The sequence below is a fragment of the Austrofundulus limnaeus genome, unplaced genomic scaffold (genome assembly GCF_001266775.1).
Source record: "Austrofundulus limnaeus strain Quisiro unplaced genomic scaffold, Austrofundulus_limnaeus-1.0 Scaffold1, whole genome shotgun sequence".
NCBI classification, from domain to species: Eukaryota; Metazoa; Chordata; class Actinopteri; order Cyprinodontiformes; family Rivulidae; genus Austrofundulus; species Austrofundulus limnaeus.
Genome location: NW_013952403.1, coordinates 6,165,333 through 6,179,419, shown reverse-complemented (window position 1 = coordinate 6,179,419; position 14,087 = coordinate 6,165,333). Strand labels below are relative to the sequence as shown.

The following is a 14,087-nucleotide window of genomic DNA, read 5'->3' as shown; positions in this document are numbered from 1 at the left end:
TCCACCCAGACCTTCTGGTTGAGCTTCACATCAGTTTTAATGAAAGCTTCAGTGGTTCTGATGGACTTTTACCACCACTTCGCTAAATGTTCAGTTTAAACAACATAATAATGAGATGTTTTACTGAATGGAGAATATTATGCATGAAAAATGTCCTACTGGCATAAAAGCACAATATGTAAAGCACAGGATTTGTCTTTTGATGTAGATCTTCAGCCATCCAAGTAATCCTAAAATCTACAGTGGAAAGCAGCTGGGCTTCACCTGTTCCTGAAAGATGAGAGGTGAGCGACGGTGTTTTTGCACGTGTTTGCTATGAACTGAACAGATTTTATTGCAACACAGAAAATGTTCGTTGAATATAAATCTACAATTGTTTACCGTTTTAAGCCAAACTAATTCAAAATGGCTTCTACAGCAAGTTAAACTTAAGAAAAACAAACGTGGCTAAAACCCAGTTAATATTATAGCTATAGAGCTAAAACAGATATTGCAGGATATTTTAATGTTTGCCATGCAAGATGCAGTGTAGGCCTTTAGTTTGTTTTTATTTTGCACAAGATCAGTTATTAGTTTTTAATGGTTTGGCATAAAACTTATAAACGTATTAGATGTAAAGCTACCTCTGAGAAACTTGTTGGAGTTTAGTTTTTCCTGCAGAGTGTTTATGTTTGTTGATTTGTTGGTTCATTAGTTTTATGCCCACCCATACTGTTAAAAGCACAATATATTTTAGATGAGTCCCAAATGGAAGATTTTTGTTTTTCATCTTATTTCATTTAAGAAAGTGAACACAGCGTTACTTTAACGATCGTTTAGCAACACATCTTTGAGCCTTTTTCTTCTGCAGTCACAGCAGCTCCTGCAGCCACTCTCTGAACAGGTCTGAGAGGCAACTGTTAGTTTTTATGTGTCGGTTTGTTACAAGAAGTTATTTGTTTGTGTTTAGTACTAAATAACGTATGTCAATCTGTTTTTTGTTGTTTTTTTTTGTCCTATTGACAAAACTTTTGTAATTGATGTATTTAAAAGTTTATTAGATTGATGACTTCCTTTATTTATTCTGGAACTCTTGGTATTTTTGTATGCAGCTCTCAATGTCTCTCAATTTCTAGCAGCAGAAATCTTTTTGTTTTTTATTTTTTCCCCCGTGTCCTGTCCGGCAATGTGAAACTCAGAATTGATGTCTGAGTGTCCAAATGCAGCAGAAATCTAACATCCAGAATATGTTTATGTATTCACTCAAAGACAAAGACATGGATACTTACTTTATACTTCATACAAATGCTACACTTGAAAACAATCTGCCAGGTTAGTAACTGAGCTAACACTACTGTTAACTTTATTCACTTTAAGTTGTTTTAATGTTAGTTTTTTTCTTACCAAAGTGATTAATTCATGTATGACTGCATTTACAGTAAATGCAATAACAAAAGTTCTATATTTTTATGTACAGTTGAGCGACTTCCAGGAGTCATAAATCATGCACCTATACCCCCGTACACTCAAAGTGAAACCCCCGGGCCCACTCTTTCTGCTGAGCACAAGCAATAATGTTCTCAGAGGAGCTCTGGAAGCTGCGGAACGCAGCAGGTCATTAATAAGCCTCTTTTTTTTTGCTGCTTATGCTTCTTATTCKTTCTTTTGCTTTTGTTGTTAGGTCTGTTTTGTTCCTAAATAAAGACACAATATTAACAACTTATATTTAAGCAGATCTGTCCCATACTCTCACATGAATGTGCTGAAGTCACGTGTCAGATATCTACTGAGAGTTTATGAATAACCAATGATCTGTGGTTTTCTGCTCATGCTGCTGCCATCTAGTGTTTATTATTAAGTGAAAAATGTAGCAAATTAAAGGCCTTATCACCAAGAGATTTAGATTAAGATCAGGAGAAATGACAGTTATAGGTATTTTGGTCAAACCTTTTAAACATTACACTAAATCTCATGTAATATTGCWATCTCTCATATAATCTGCTGGTGCTTGAAATGTGTGTTAATATGTCAAGTTACTATTAGAAGAAGTTGCAGTTTAATATCTGTAATATTCACTGATTAAAAGACATTTCTGTGTTATTGTTGATTAGAATTAGCAGCCAAAAACCTTCATCAGTTATAGATGTACACCAGTGATTATTTTTTTAAAGTTTCATTAAAAATCTGTTTTGTGATTTTTGGGATATTTTGCTAATGATAGAGACGAACACAGGTGCACACAGACATGAGCAGAAACCACAGCGCTCCATTTTCACCTCTGCTGTAGGCAATAAAAAGGAGTTAAGCCTTAAAACCTTTTAGAATCAGAGGAATTTGTTCTGGCTCTCATGATAGAGTGACTTTAAATTAGCCTTTTTTATCTAACTAATGTTGATTCAGTCAAGCTAGAGATTTTGCATTTCCTGCAAAAATGCAGAGTGAATGATGAAAGAGTTTAGCTGAAAAGCTAAAAAAATAATCTGAAACTAGCCTAAAATAGCTTTTAAAAAGTAGCTGAAAACACTGAAATTAGCACAAAAAAATTGAACGAGCACACATTAAAAAGCTGAAATGATCACAAAAAAGTTAATTTAGCTGAAAAAGCTCAAATTAGCTTAAAAAGTAGCTAAAACAGCTGAATGAAGCACACAAAACGTAAAATAGCAGAAAGAAGCAATTGAAGCACAAAAAAGTTGAAATTAGAAGAGTGGCAGAAAAGGTTAGAATGACAGCTGAAAAGGCAGAAAAAAGCTTAAATCAGCAAAATATAAGTCGAAAGAAGTTAAATTAGTATGACAAAGTTGAAAAAAACAAAACCAGAACAATGGATTTATAAAGAAAAAAAAGCTCCATTCATTGTTGATTTGAGAAACATGGCAGAAAAAGCTAAAACAAATATACTATTAGAATTTTATAATTCATGAATGAGGGCACCTAATTACTTTTTTACACACCAACTGACAGACAGACACTGAACTAATAGTTATTATATAAACATTTATTCTCTGTATGATTTTAAGGAATCAGTGAGAAATGAATATATTGATTACTGATAGAAAAATACATTTTGCAGCACCATAATCACTCCACATGCACACACACACACACACACACACACACACACACACACACACACACACACACACACACACACACACACACACACACACACACACACACACACACACACACACACACACAGCAAATAGAAAAAGAATATTGTATGTCGTGAAGTTTTACTTAATAAAAACCAGGGGAATATAAGTGCAAACATGACATCTATTTGAAGTAAAATGTGTCCCTTATACAAAAAGAATAACAGTGTGAGGTAAATTGTGTTGGCAATTTCTTTTAGAACATTCTCTACAAAAAATATCAGTGACAATCTCGTTAAAGTTTCTTCTTATATCTAATTATTGTGTGCAAATTTTATAACTTAAATGTGTATTTAAATAAATCTTGCAGACCTATGAGAAGAGAGAAATTAGTCTTTGGAGTACATAATTTTTCCACATATTTGGCTTCATGTATAAAAATAAAAAATAAAATAGGCTGACCACTGAGTATAAAGTCTCTTCAGCACATTATTCAGAATGTGTTTCTGTCCAAAAGGCTTTAACGGGTCGATTGTTCATGTTGTCCAGAGAGGCAGCAGTGAGGCTCTTTGATAAATAAATATGACACAAGATCCTCGGTGTTTCACACAGTGTAAAGGTGTGCAGCACATACAGAAATCCCTCCAGTTTGTCAAGTCTTGCTAAATATAGTCAGTAACTGTGGTTTTAAATGCAACTCTGCTTGTTTGATGGGCAATGTCTTCAAAAAGGTCCTGCAGGGTAAACACAAAGTTGCTCTAAAGTGGAAAAAAAAACAAAGTTTTATGTGTAGATTGAACTTGATTGCAGAGGCAGGAAAATAACTGAGTATTTTGATTGACATCTTCAGGTGCTGATTTAGAGGTTTAGAGTTCAGCTGTATGTTCACCATCAGGGTAAAAACCATGTGAGACGAGCTTTTCTGATTGGTTGGCCTGAGTCTCACATGGTGCGGTTCTTCCTGCAGTGACTGTACGTCCCAGCAGAGGTGGAGGTTAGGACGCTCCCTCAGGGGGGCTGCAGCTATAGATAGCTGAGAACTGCACAGGGAGAGTCGTTTTAATCTGACCTCTGAATCAGCTTTGCTCTGTTCTGTGAAACGTTTGGACACTGTTTGATCGGAGACCATTGGAGCCCAGAGTCTGGACACTGATGTGGACAGGGACACGTAGGTTGATGTTTTCCAGGATACACTGTGAACAGACACACAATATATTACTACACATACGTTTTTATTGTAATTAAATGTAGTCATTTAAAGGGTAAATGTGGTCTCGTACCTTGGTGCATGCTGAGCTCATGACAGATTTGTGAAACTCCCCGTTTACCAAAACCTGAGGGGTGACAAAAAATTATTTATACAAGGAAATAAGAGAAAACGCATTTAAAACAATTAATACGAATGCATTTAATCTCGCACAACCAGAGCATGTTTTTCTTTTCTTCTTACTCTGTATCCGTACACAAACGTGCCATTACTGCAGCCCAGCTCGTCAAGGGGCGGCCTCTCCCAGCCAATCAGGAGGCTGCTCTGACCCACTGTTTTAATCACTTCAAGAGAGCAAACCTCAGCTGGAGCCTCTGAAGACAAATAAATAAATAAATAAATAAATAAATAAATAAATAAATAAATAAATACTATGCACAATTAGTTGCAGTTCTTACTTTTTTACAGTGAGGAATGAAGCAGAATGAAGTACATTTAGAGCTTGCCAATGAGCCCAAACGACACATTAAGACGTAATAATCACATACTGCTGTGTATTCTGTGGGCATTATAAGCTGGGAATCACCAAACAGCTAGAAACTGCACTGCAGCATTTTCATAATCCAAAAAAACAGACAGAGAAAAMGGCACATTTAAATGGGGTGTAATCAGATCACAGCTGCACACRAAGAAAAACTAATATTCCACAGTAATAAAGCACAACATTGTGCACCGAACGAGGCACCAAAACACACAAACAAAGCAATTCACCTTTTTTTTTAAAGCATTTTTTTTTCTATTGGGACCCTAAACTCCACTTTGTATCAATTAGGGCCRGCTAACTGCAGAACACAAGCTTAAATTTATAGCTTTGTTATGTTTTTACTAGTTYATCATATATTCCTTCCACTGGTTCCATTTTCCTCCAGTAGCACAGATACAATAAACTTTCCATGTTTTTCAGTCTGGGACCCCCAAACTGATGGAGAGACAAACCAAGGACCCCTACTGTGTATACTGACATTAGCTTTAGACTGTTATCATTAGGACGCAGTACTGTAAAAATATTGTAAAAAAGATGGCACTAGTTGGCTCTCAGCCAATTACAGTGAACCTGACAGAGCGAACACACCAGGGTCACATGACCTGCCCAGTGTGGATAGGGGCGGGTCCTTCACTTTGTGTGAAGAATGCATGGAGGTTTAGACCGAAGCAGAGTTCAGGTGGTGTGCTCACTGAATGTGTGCATTTCTAACTGAAATACATTATTTTATGCCTCCATTTATTGGTTTGCTACATGTTGGAGTCATGGTAATGTGTCGTTACAAAACATCTTAGAAAGAAAAGTTGCCCAAACGTTTGACGACCTCCCTGCAGTACCTCAACGACCCCGGGTAAGGGCTGCGACCCCATCATTGAAGACCTCTCGATCTGTCTCCAGACAAGTGTTTTTTTATCTAACCACAGCAGTTCTGAGGGGTTTGCTGGGTCATGATGGTTATCATCTGCATTTTTTTTGTTTGAATTGTAGAATATGTGTAAACACACAGAAGCAAATAGCACAGTTTGGTGAAAATAACTGTGAAATCTTGAATAAGCACATTACCTGGTTTGAGTCTTGAAATCTTCTCCAGCAGAGAAGTGGACTCTGTGGTGGGCTTCATGGATCTCGAGGAGGAACGAGCAGAGTGAGAGCAAGATCTGAAGCTATGATGAGAGAAGGCAGCGCTGTTCATTTTAGAGGTAACATTACAAATGTTGAACTGGGGGTCAGTTGGTTTGTTTGTTGGAGTTATATCTGAAAGAGTGCTTTTTGAATTAGAGACATCAGATGTGAAAGGAATTAGAGGAGAAGATACTTCATGTGCAGCATCAGCTCTGCTGTGAACAGCAGTGATTTTCTTTGCCTGGTTCAGGTTTAATGTGAGCTCAGTGCCACCAGTTAAAATCGATTCATCTTTGCTGGGAGTCAGAGTGAAAAGAGGAGATTGAGGAGAGCTCAAAGTGGTTGGTGTTTTACAGACGTCTGCTTTTAGACGATGCTTCGTAAACATGCTGGGACTTAATTTGACATCAGCAGATCGAGACACGACCACATTAAAAAGTGTTGGTTTGTCAGAAACGGCAGCTTTAGTTGTTTCTGTTGGCACATGTTTAGTTAATACTGGAAGAGAGTGGGTGTGAAGAAAATTGAAAGTTTTGTCGGGCACGTTTAGGTCTGAGCAACTCCTCCTGGGCTCCTGCTCTCCTCCTCTGCTCTCTGGTGCCTTTGGGAGAAAATATGTGTATTAAATATTATCATCACCTCTTAGTCAAACATGTATTTGCGTACTGAGTGTACCTGAAAGCTGCTCAGAGTCTTCTGCAGTTGTTCATGCAGGTTGATAATCTTCTCAGGACTACTTAACTTTCGGCTCGGRCCGACTTGTGTGCTGGAGGAGGAGGGACTCGAACTGCTCGGACCTGATGAGGACTTTTGTTTCACGTCCAGGTGCTCAAATCCTAACTTTTCTGGTCGACTTTTTGCTTGGACTGGTCCAGAGGACAGCTGTGGAGCGATTCAGAAAAGGTAGTGTTACATTTATTAAGACTTTTAAACTACTTATCACCATGAAAAGTGGGCAACAATGTAATTTCCTGTGTCAGTGTATGTCTTTGTTGTTTGTGAGTCTGTGATACACATTATTTGAGGAATGCTAATTAATTTAAATCTGTGTTTTTTCACATTTTTAAACACAAAACATAATTTCACCAGCGATGTATTGGTGATCAGACTGTCTTTCGGCGGGACAACAGGAGACATCTGGACATCTGAAGGGTCTGGAACAGGAGATATCAGCTCAGGTGAGTTTTTCTTAAGGGTTTCAGCTGCTGCAGGTCCAGTTCCAGGATGTGTTGAAGTTTCACTGGCCCTTATTGAAACATGGTTTTTACTTTCACCGTGTTGAGTTTTGGATTCAGATGAGACTCGGTTTTGTTGTTTGTTCACACAGATCGATACGACTGGGCAGGTCTCATCAGGTATGAATCTGTTGGTGTAGTCTTGAAATACAGAGAAAAAATCTTGTGTGAGCCCATTACAGCAGCTTCTAGTCTGCGTGTAGCTTCCTGGTGTAAATGTTGCAGCATATTCCTGAAGAGCAGCGTCTCTGAGCAGATGCTTCACTTGTTGGATAAGTTTGGGGTCCAGGCAGCTCTGTGCCTGCACAGACTTCATCATCTCAACTAACAAGCAGTTTCTTTCCTGACACTTCAGCACCAGGCAGGACAGCTTGGCCTGTTGTTGGAAAACACATCTGTAAGCGAGAATCAACCATGAAGGGCTTCTCAACAGCGAAACAAAACTGACATCAAAACAAAAGCAAAAGAAGCAGAAATTACATTTATTCACCTTTAAGGGAGCAATATCCAGATCTGTTTGGCTTTTTCTTTTAAGAAGGCCATCATACTGAGGAAATTAAACATGAGACTTTTAGGACATACATAAAGGCATAACATTAAGAAACTGACAATCACGACCCACTAGTTGTCCACCTTGGCTCTGATGTCATCGTATCGAGCTCTGAGGGAGACCAGGGTGGTGTTCAGATCATCCCTRCTGGCCTGTCCTCGTTTCAGAGCGGTGTACTCCGAGTTCAGCTCCTCCAGAGCTTTGCTCTGTGGAGTTCAAACATCACATCAAGGACATGTGAAAAACATAGGTTCAACTGCTAAAGAACAAAGATGTGTGAAAGTCTGAGGAAAACATAAATATTAACACCAGAAAAGTTTTTCATACCCTGAAGAATGTAAATAAAACTACTATACTTACAGCCATGCAACAACAACACTATCATATGACAAAAGCTTGGTTTTAAACAGGCTGAATTACAAACATCTTTATGATTTTAAGATGAAGTTTTATGTTAAAACAAGCTTTGTTGAGAGACAATATTAAAGTCTTTATTGTTCATGTATTTTCAAGAAAAGGTGTTTTGTGTTATTTCTGTAAAACATCAATGCATCCATTAGGTTAATMATTTATGGTTGTTTATAAAAATAAATAAATAAATAAATAAAAACATCACCCCTTTACAATTAATTTTCATCACAGAAAGTCAAAAACAAGAAAAAGTACCTTAGCTTTGAGCTGGGCAGCGAGGATGTCGTATTGTTCCTTTGTTTGGRCCTTCAGAGACAAAGCTGCAGTTTTCTCCCGGAGCAGAACAGTCAGTTTGTTCTGCAGCTCGTTTATCTACAGGAAGCACAAACACCAGTTAGATTTAACAAATTCAATGTCTGGATTTACATCCYTACRGAAACAACAGGGWATAATTAAGGGAATGAGTTCTGTTKCTAAATAATAATCTTAGGATTTTAATTACYTATGCATTTAAGGTTCTCTGTGAAAGTTACTTTTGCTAACTTTGGTATACTCGCCTACAAACAATACAGGTGGTGGCTGTAACAAGTGTAATTTATCTTGGCATGGTTAATGCAGAACTCAACCTTCGATTAACTTATTAGAGTCATAAGAAAGAGGTAAAAGTTGTTTTATTCACACTGACATTGTCCTGCAGGTTAATGAGTGTGAAATACCTGGGATTCAAGGCTCTCGTTTTCCTTCCTGATGTCTTCCATCTGACGAACAGATTCTGTCAGTCTGATCACCTGTTCGGCTSCTTGAGCTGCTTTTTTCTCTGCCTCGTCACACCGAGCTTCTGACTGAGAAAGTTTGCTTTGCAGCCTCATGGTCTGAAGACATACAGAAAGTTAGGGACGTTCTTTTTTTTTAAGCTGTGAGGAAGCAGCTGCCATTCACCTCTGCATGTCTCTTGTCTACTTCCTCTTGTATTTGCTTCAACTCTGCTCCCAAAGCTTCAGTCTCCACCATCAGGTCATTTTGCTTCTGTGATCCATCAAAGCCATGTTATATAATATTAAACAGAACATTAAAGTAATAGGGATGTTTGAACAAATGTGTGAATTATATTGYACTCAATACCTGTATAAAACGGCCCCTCTGATTACTCGTCTCRCATTCGTCAGCACAGAGTGGATCCACCAGCTGCTTGTGATTGATCTCTTTTTCTGTTTGCACAGGGATAATCTGAAGGTTGTGTCTTTCCTCTTTTAAAGCCAAGATGTTTTGCATTATTTCTTTTTCCTCTTGCCCCAAGCAGCTGATTGAATGTTCAACTTTTTCTTTTTCTTCTTTCAAACTGCTAACTGACTGTACCAGCTGCTCGTAGTCTTCTTTTACCGTGTGACTTAACTGCCTTCGATCTATTTGTTCCGTCAAATTCTTGAGAGAATTGGTTAGTTTATCCCTCTGTTCTTTCAAACGAAGCACTGTTTGGCTTAASTGGTCCTCCTCCGTCTGTAAACCTTGCACCGATTGCATGATTCGATCGCTCTCTTTTTTCCCACTTGAGAGTGATTCTGTTATTGCCTCTTTATCTCTTTGGAGGGCAGATAAAGATTCAGTTAGCTGCTCTTTTGTTTCTTTGAGGCCACTAATACACCTCAAAAGCTGATCTCTCTCATCCTTCAGCCCACAGACTGTCCTGCTCAGCGGCTCTTGCTCTTGTTTGAGGCGAGACAGAGACAGGAAAACGCCATCTTTCTGCTCTTTCAGGGTCCAAACTGCGCGYGTTAACTGTTGTTTTTCTTCTGTCTGTTTCTGAACAGACAGCGTGACTTCTTTTTGCTGCTCTCTGAGAGAATCGACGCTGGCATTCAGTTCTTCTTTTTCTGTTCTGAGTTTCTGGAGTGAGTTTGTGAGCAGAGCCACCGGGCCAGTTAGTGAATTAAAAGGCAGGTTGTTGTGTGAGATGTTTTGTAATACCTCAAGCTGATTGTTGCACTGATGTCCGAAGGAAGGGGCTGTGGTCAAACTGTCTGTTTTCGGCCTGAACATCGACAGCGCTTCTTTGTCTCCTTTTAGAGTGTTTTCACCTTGGTTGTTCTGTGAATTACGTCCTGATTTTCCAACATGGCGCTCACTTCCCAGCTGAACTCGACCCTGCTGCAACTCCTCTTTACTCTCAACCAACTTTTGCTGCAGCTCCATGATGGTGTTCAGGTCGTCCTCTGTCTTCTTGGTGAGTTCGGAGATCAAACTTGCTTGCTCTTGGTTCTCCTGCTCCAGCCTGTCACAATCCTCCTCCAGCCTGAAAATATGCTCCCTCAGCTGTTTGTGCTCCTTTATGATCTCCTCCTCTCTGAGTTCAATGTGAGCCATCAGCTCCTGGATCCTTTCTGCCAAGGCTCGGTTTTCCTGATTCAGAGCTTGAACGAGGTCATCTTTGGCAGGAGACAATGGGAGAGGATCAGCTCCATCAAAGGTGGATGGCATGATTATCTGTATGGAGAAAGAGAATTTGATTGCTAAAACTGAAAGTATAATAAACCTACCTCAGTTTAAAAAGCGTCAGAGGGAGCTATCATACCTTTTCTTTTGATGACCTCTGCATAGTTGCGCTCTGTTGTTGCTCTGCATCCTTTCTGAGCTGTAGTTTTAGCTGTGCATTCTCCTGAGCCATAATCTCCAGTTGTGCCTGTGTTTGCTGCAGGGCAACCTCCAGGTGTTCACATTTCTCATGAAGATCTTCCCCTAATCCCAAGCTCTGGAAAGCTTCTCTCAGGGCATCGGATTCCTCACTGGGAGTTTCCTCCAAGTTCCCCAGCTTAACCTCATTTAGGAACTCTGTTGTGGTGGAAAGTGACGGGTGATGGGTGTTGGGTTTGGAGCCAAAGTGGTGAAAGAGGCTGACTGGATCATGTTTAGTTGGAGTTTTGGATTTGGCTGATGAGAAAGAATCCGTTGTGTTGTTTCCTCTGAGCTCTGCCGCCTCCTCATGGACAACAGGTGGAATTGCAAATGAATGACTCTTGACTCGTCTCTCCTCTGCAACTGGCTGCACCTGTTAATAGATTACAAGTTGTTATTAATTTGATACAAAAATTAACAATTACTGAGCAACTGGTAAAAAAAATGCATTGTTGCAAACTTTCAGAAAACAGAAACACTGGAGATTTACTCTTTTTAAACTACACACAAGTTCAGTGGTAAAGTTCTTTAGTTATTTATTGTGTGGCAGCATTTTTAGTTTTTAGTCACAATCATTATGTAATAATTAAATACATTAAAAATGACCAAATTTAAATGGGTAATTTGATTAAGAGTGACTGAACAGGTTTAGCTAGTGATGTGACACTTTACAACTAAAAAAAAAATAAACGACATACCAACAATTATCCAGTGTAATTATGTTCCTACTAATACATAACAGAACTTGAGTTTGGTATATCCATTTTTTAATAGGATGAAAAAAATGCATTTTCTGCCACTGTTCTACCATCATGTTAGTTTTGAACTAAATAATATAATACATTTTTACTGTAATGATGCTCTGTCCACCTTAAATAGCTGAATGTTGTTTAATTCTGTCCACCACGTCATATTTTTCTGTCTACCATGTATGATTACATATTTTTAAGTTACAAAGACTTTAAATGGTCCCAAATATATTTCAATACTGAAGGAACCTTGAGAACTTTGAATTTTGAATGTCATATCTTTACTCCTCTCTTTCAAAAGACAATTTGTTCTGAACAAGACTGATTAAATAATAGTTATAATCACTTTGTACACACCTCTGCTGAGCTCTCTGAGGAGGACTGTCCTGTGGCACTTGCATTTAAAAGTGTGWTTACAGGCACAGCTGGACTGCAGCTGGTTAAGCTGGCTTCAGAGGTGGTGGACTCAGACTTTGCGGATGACTGAGATGGTGTGTTAGCTACATCCCTGAGGATCTGCTGAAGTCTCCGGTTCTCCTCTTTCAGCTCCTCCACCTCCTTCATCAGGGAGCTCTCAGACAGTCTCAGCTGATGCCCCTCTGCTTTCATTTCTTCCACTTTTCCACCCAGGAAGAGGCCGTTCTCCTGGGCTTTCTGGAGCTGCTCCTGGAGTCTCCTTTGCTCGGTCATCCCAGCCTCCTCTCTCTCCAGGAGCACTTTGAGATCTTCCTGCAGGCTAACAATAAAGCTCTGCAGCCTGGCCTCATTTGAAGTCTGTTTTGAGTCTTTGTTTCCTCCTCCATCAACACCCGTCTCTGTTTCTATCACATCTGGCTGCCAATGCTTCTTCCTCTCATTTTTCTCCTCTTCTCCTTCACCTTCCCCTCTCAGGGATGGTAGCCTGTCTTGTTCATCTATGTGTCTCACAGGCTCAGCAGTAATTCTGACCGCTCTTACTGCTGCCAGTCCCGTGGCAGCACTAACAGTCATGTCAAGCAGCTGCTTTTCTAAAGTGTAGATACGATTCTGCAGACTCTGTTCTCTGTCTCGCGCCAAGCTGAGCTTCTGTTGAAGCTGGAATTTAAAGTTTTCAAAATACTGAGTTTGACGACTCATTTCTTCTTCTTTGGCCTTGAGTTGCCTCTGGCACCGCTGCAGCCGCTCACGCCATAATCGCTCTGTTACTTCTTTTTCCTGAGTCTGAGGAGAAAAGAGGTATACCAAAAATAAAAAATAAAAAGTTACAACTACTACTTGCTGTGAAAAATAGAATTCGTTTTGTTAATTAATTATTCCTACATTTGACTGAAGTCAAATAGTCCCAATGAATTCCTAGAAGCTGATAGATTTTCTGAGCACTCACCATGGTTCTGACCTCCTCTCTGAGCATGTGGAGTCTCTGGTCCAGCCTCTGGGAGTGTTGCATGCTGGGAAGCTGGGAGGCAGAGGCGAGCTGATAAAGTTTTAGCAGCAGGATCCTCTTGGACCTCTTCAACTCTCTGATCCCAAAACACCAGTGAAAAACATTTCAAGCTCACATGACCTCATCTTAACTTTTATCCAAAGCTGAATATTAATATAAACTTAAATAACTTCCTCAGATCTAAACATCTGATGTGGTTCATTTCTTCTCCGGACTGAGCGCTCACATGCATGTGTGCAGTGAAGTCAGTTATGCATGTGATACGGGGTATCACCTTGGTCAAAAGTGAGCATGTAGCAGCAGGTGTGTGTGTGTGTGTGTGTGTGTGTGTGTGTGTGTGTGTGTGTGTGTGTGTGTGTGTGTGTGTGTGTGTGTGACTAAATTGTGTGTTACAATATAGTGTATATGAATGCTGTATGAAAATAAGCGGATACAGCATATAAAGAATAGCTTTGCATGAGCAGGGAGCAGCCAAACGTGCATTAACCCTAAACTTTTCCAACCATTTATTCTTATGATAGTGGCAGGTATTCATTTACATAAATGTAGGATTACTTAAAGCAAAGCCATTAATTGATTTTCCATAATGGCACCACATTATTATTATTCTAATGGAAAACATTAGAACACTAGACATGGGTTTTTACGATGTAAAAACAAGTGTGCAATGCCTTGCAGCATGGCTTTGCCTGCAGCAGTGGACTTGCAGAATGAAATGTGACCAAGTTCAAATGTGTTTTCTATACCAGCTTGTGCTTGTCAAGTCAGCAGGTGTTTGTAATAAGGGTAATTGTGTGACAACATGAAGTTTGTAGAGATTTTCTGTTAAAGTTACTGTTGCTGGGTTTCGAACTCTGATCTCCCACATAAAAGCCCATGGTACTAACCATGAGACCATTAGAGCTGTGGTAGAGAATGAGGCCAGGGTTTGGTTTGTATGTGTGCAGAAAGTGGCCACATTGCCAATGTAATGGCTGTCACTAAATTTAAAAATATTACAATAAAGCAATATTAGGACAATATTATAGTAAAACATCAAAATACAATCATATTAGTATTGTTAACACTGAACTATTGAGATTAAATATTATTAAACTATGGT

The 14,087-nt window shown here is 39.2% G+C and overlaps 1 protein-coding gene across 1 annotated transcript; it reads right to left on the bottom strand.

Moving 5' to 3' along the window:
• Nucleotides 1-3,385: 3,385 nt before the first annotated feature.
• On the bottom strand, nt 3,386-11,948 carry LOC106516658 (uncharacterized; the record flags this gene model as incomplete). The annotated part of the gene is given in 14 exon segments (XM_014007129.1): nt 3,386-4,267; nt 4,355-4,408; nt 4,525-4,655; nt 5,888-6,548; nt 6,623-6,829; nt 7,034-7,558; nt 7,673-7,729; nt 7,816-7,938; nt 8,399-8,515; nt 8,860-9,015; nt 9,083-9,169; nt 9,266-10,624; nt 10,713-11,186; nt 11,920-11,948. Coding segments are annotated over 13 exon segments (3,687 nt in total). The 3' UTR covers nt 3,386-4,150.
• Nucleotides 11,949-14,087: the final 2,139 nt, after the last annotated feature.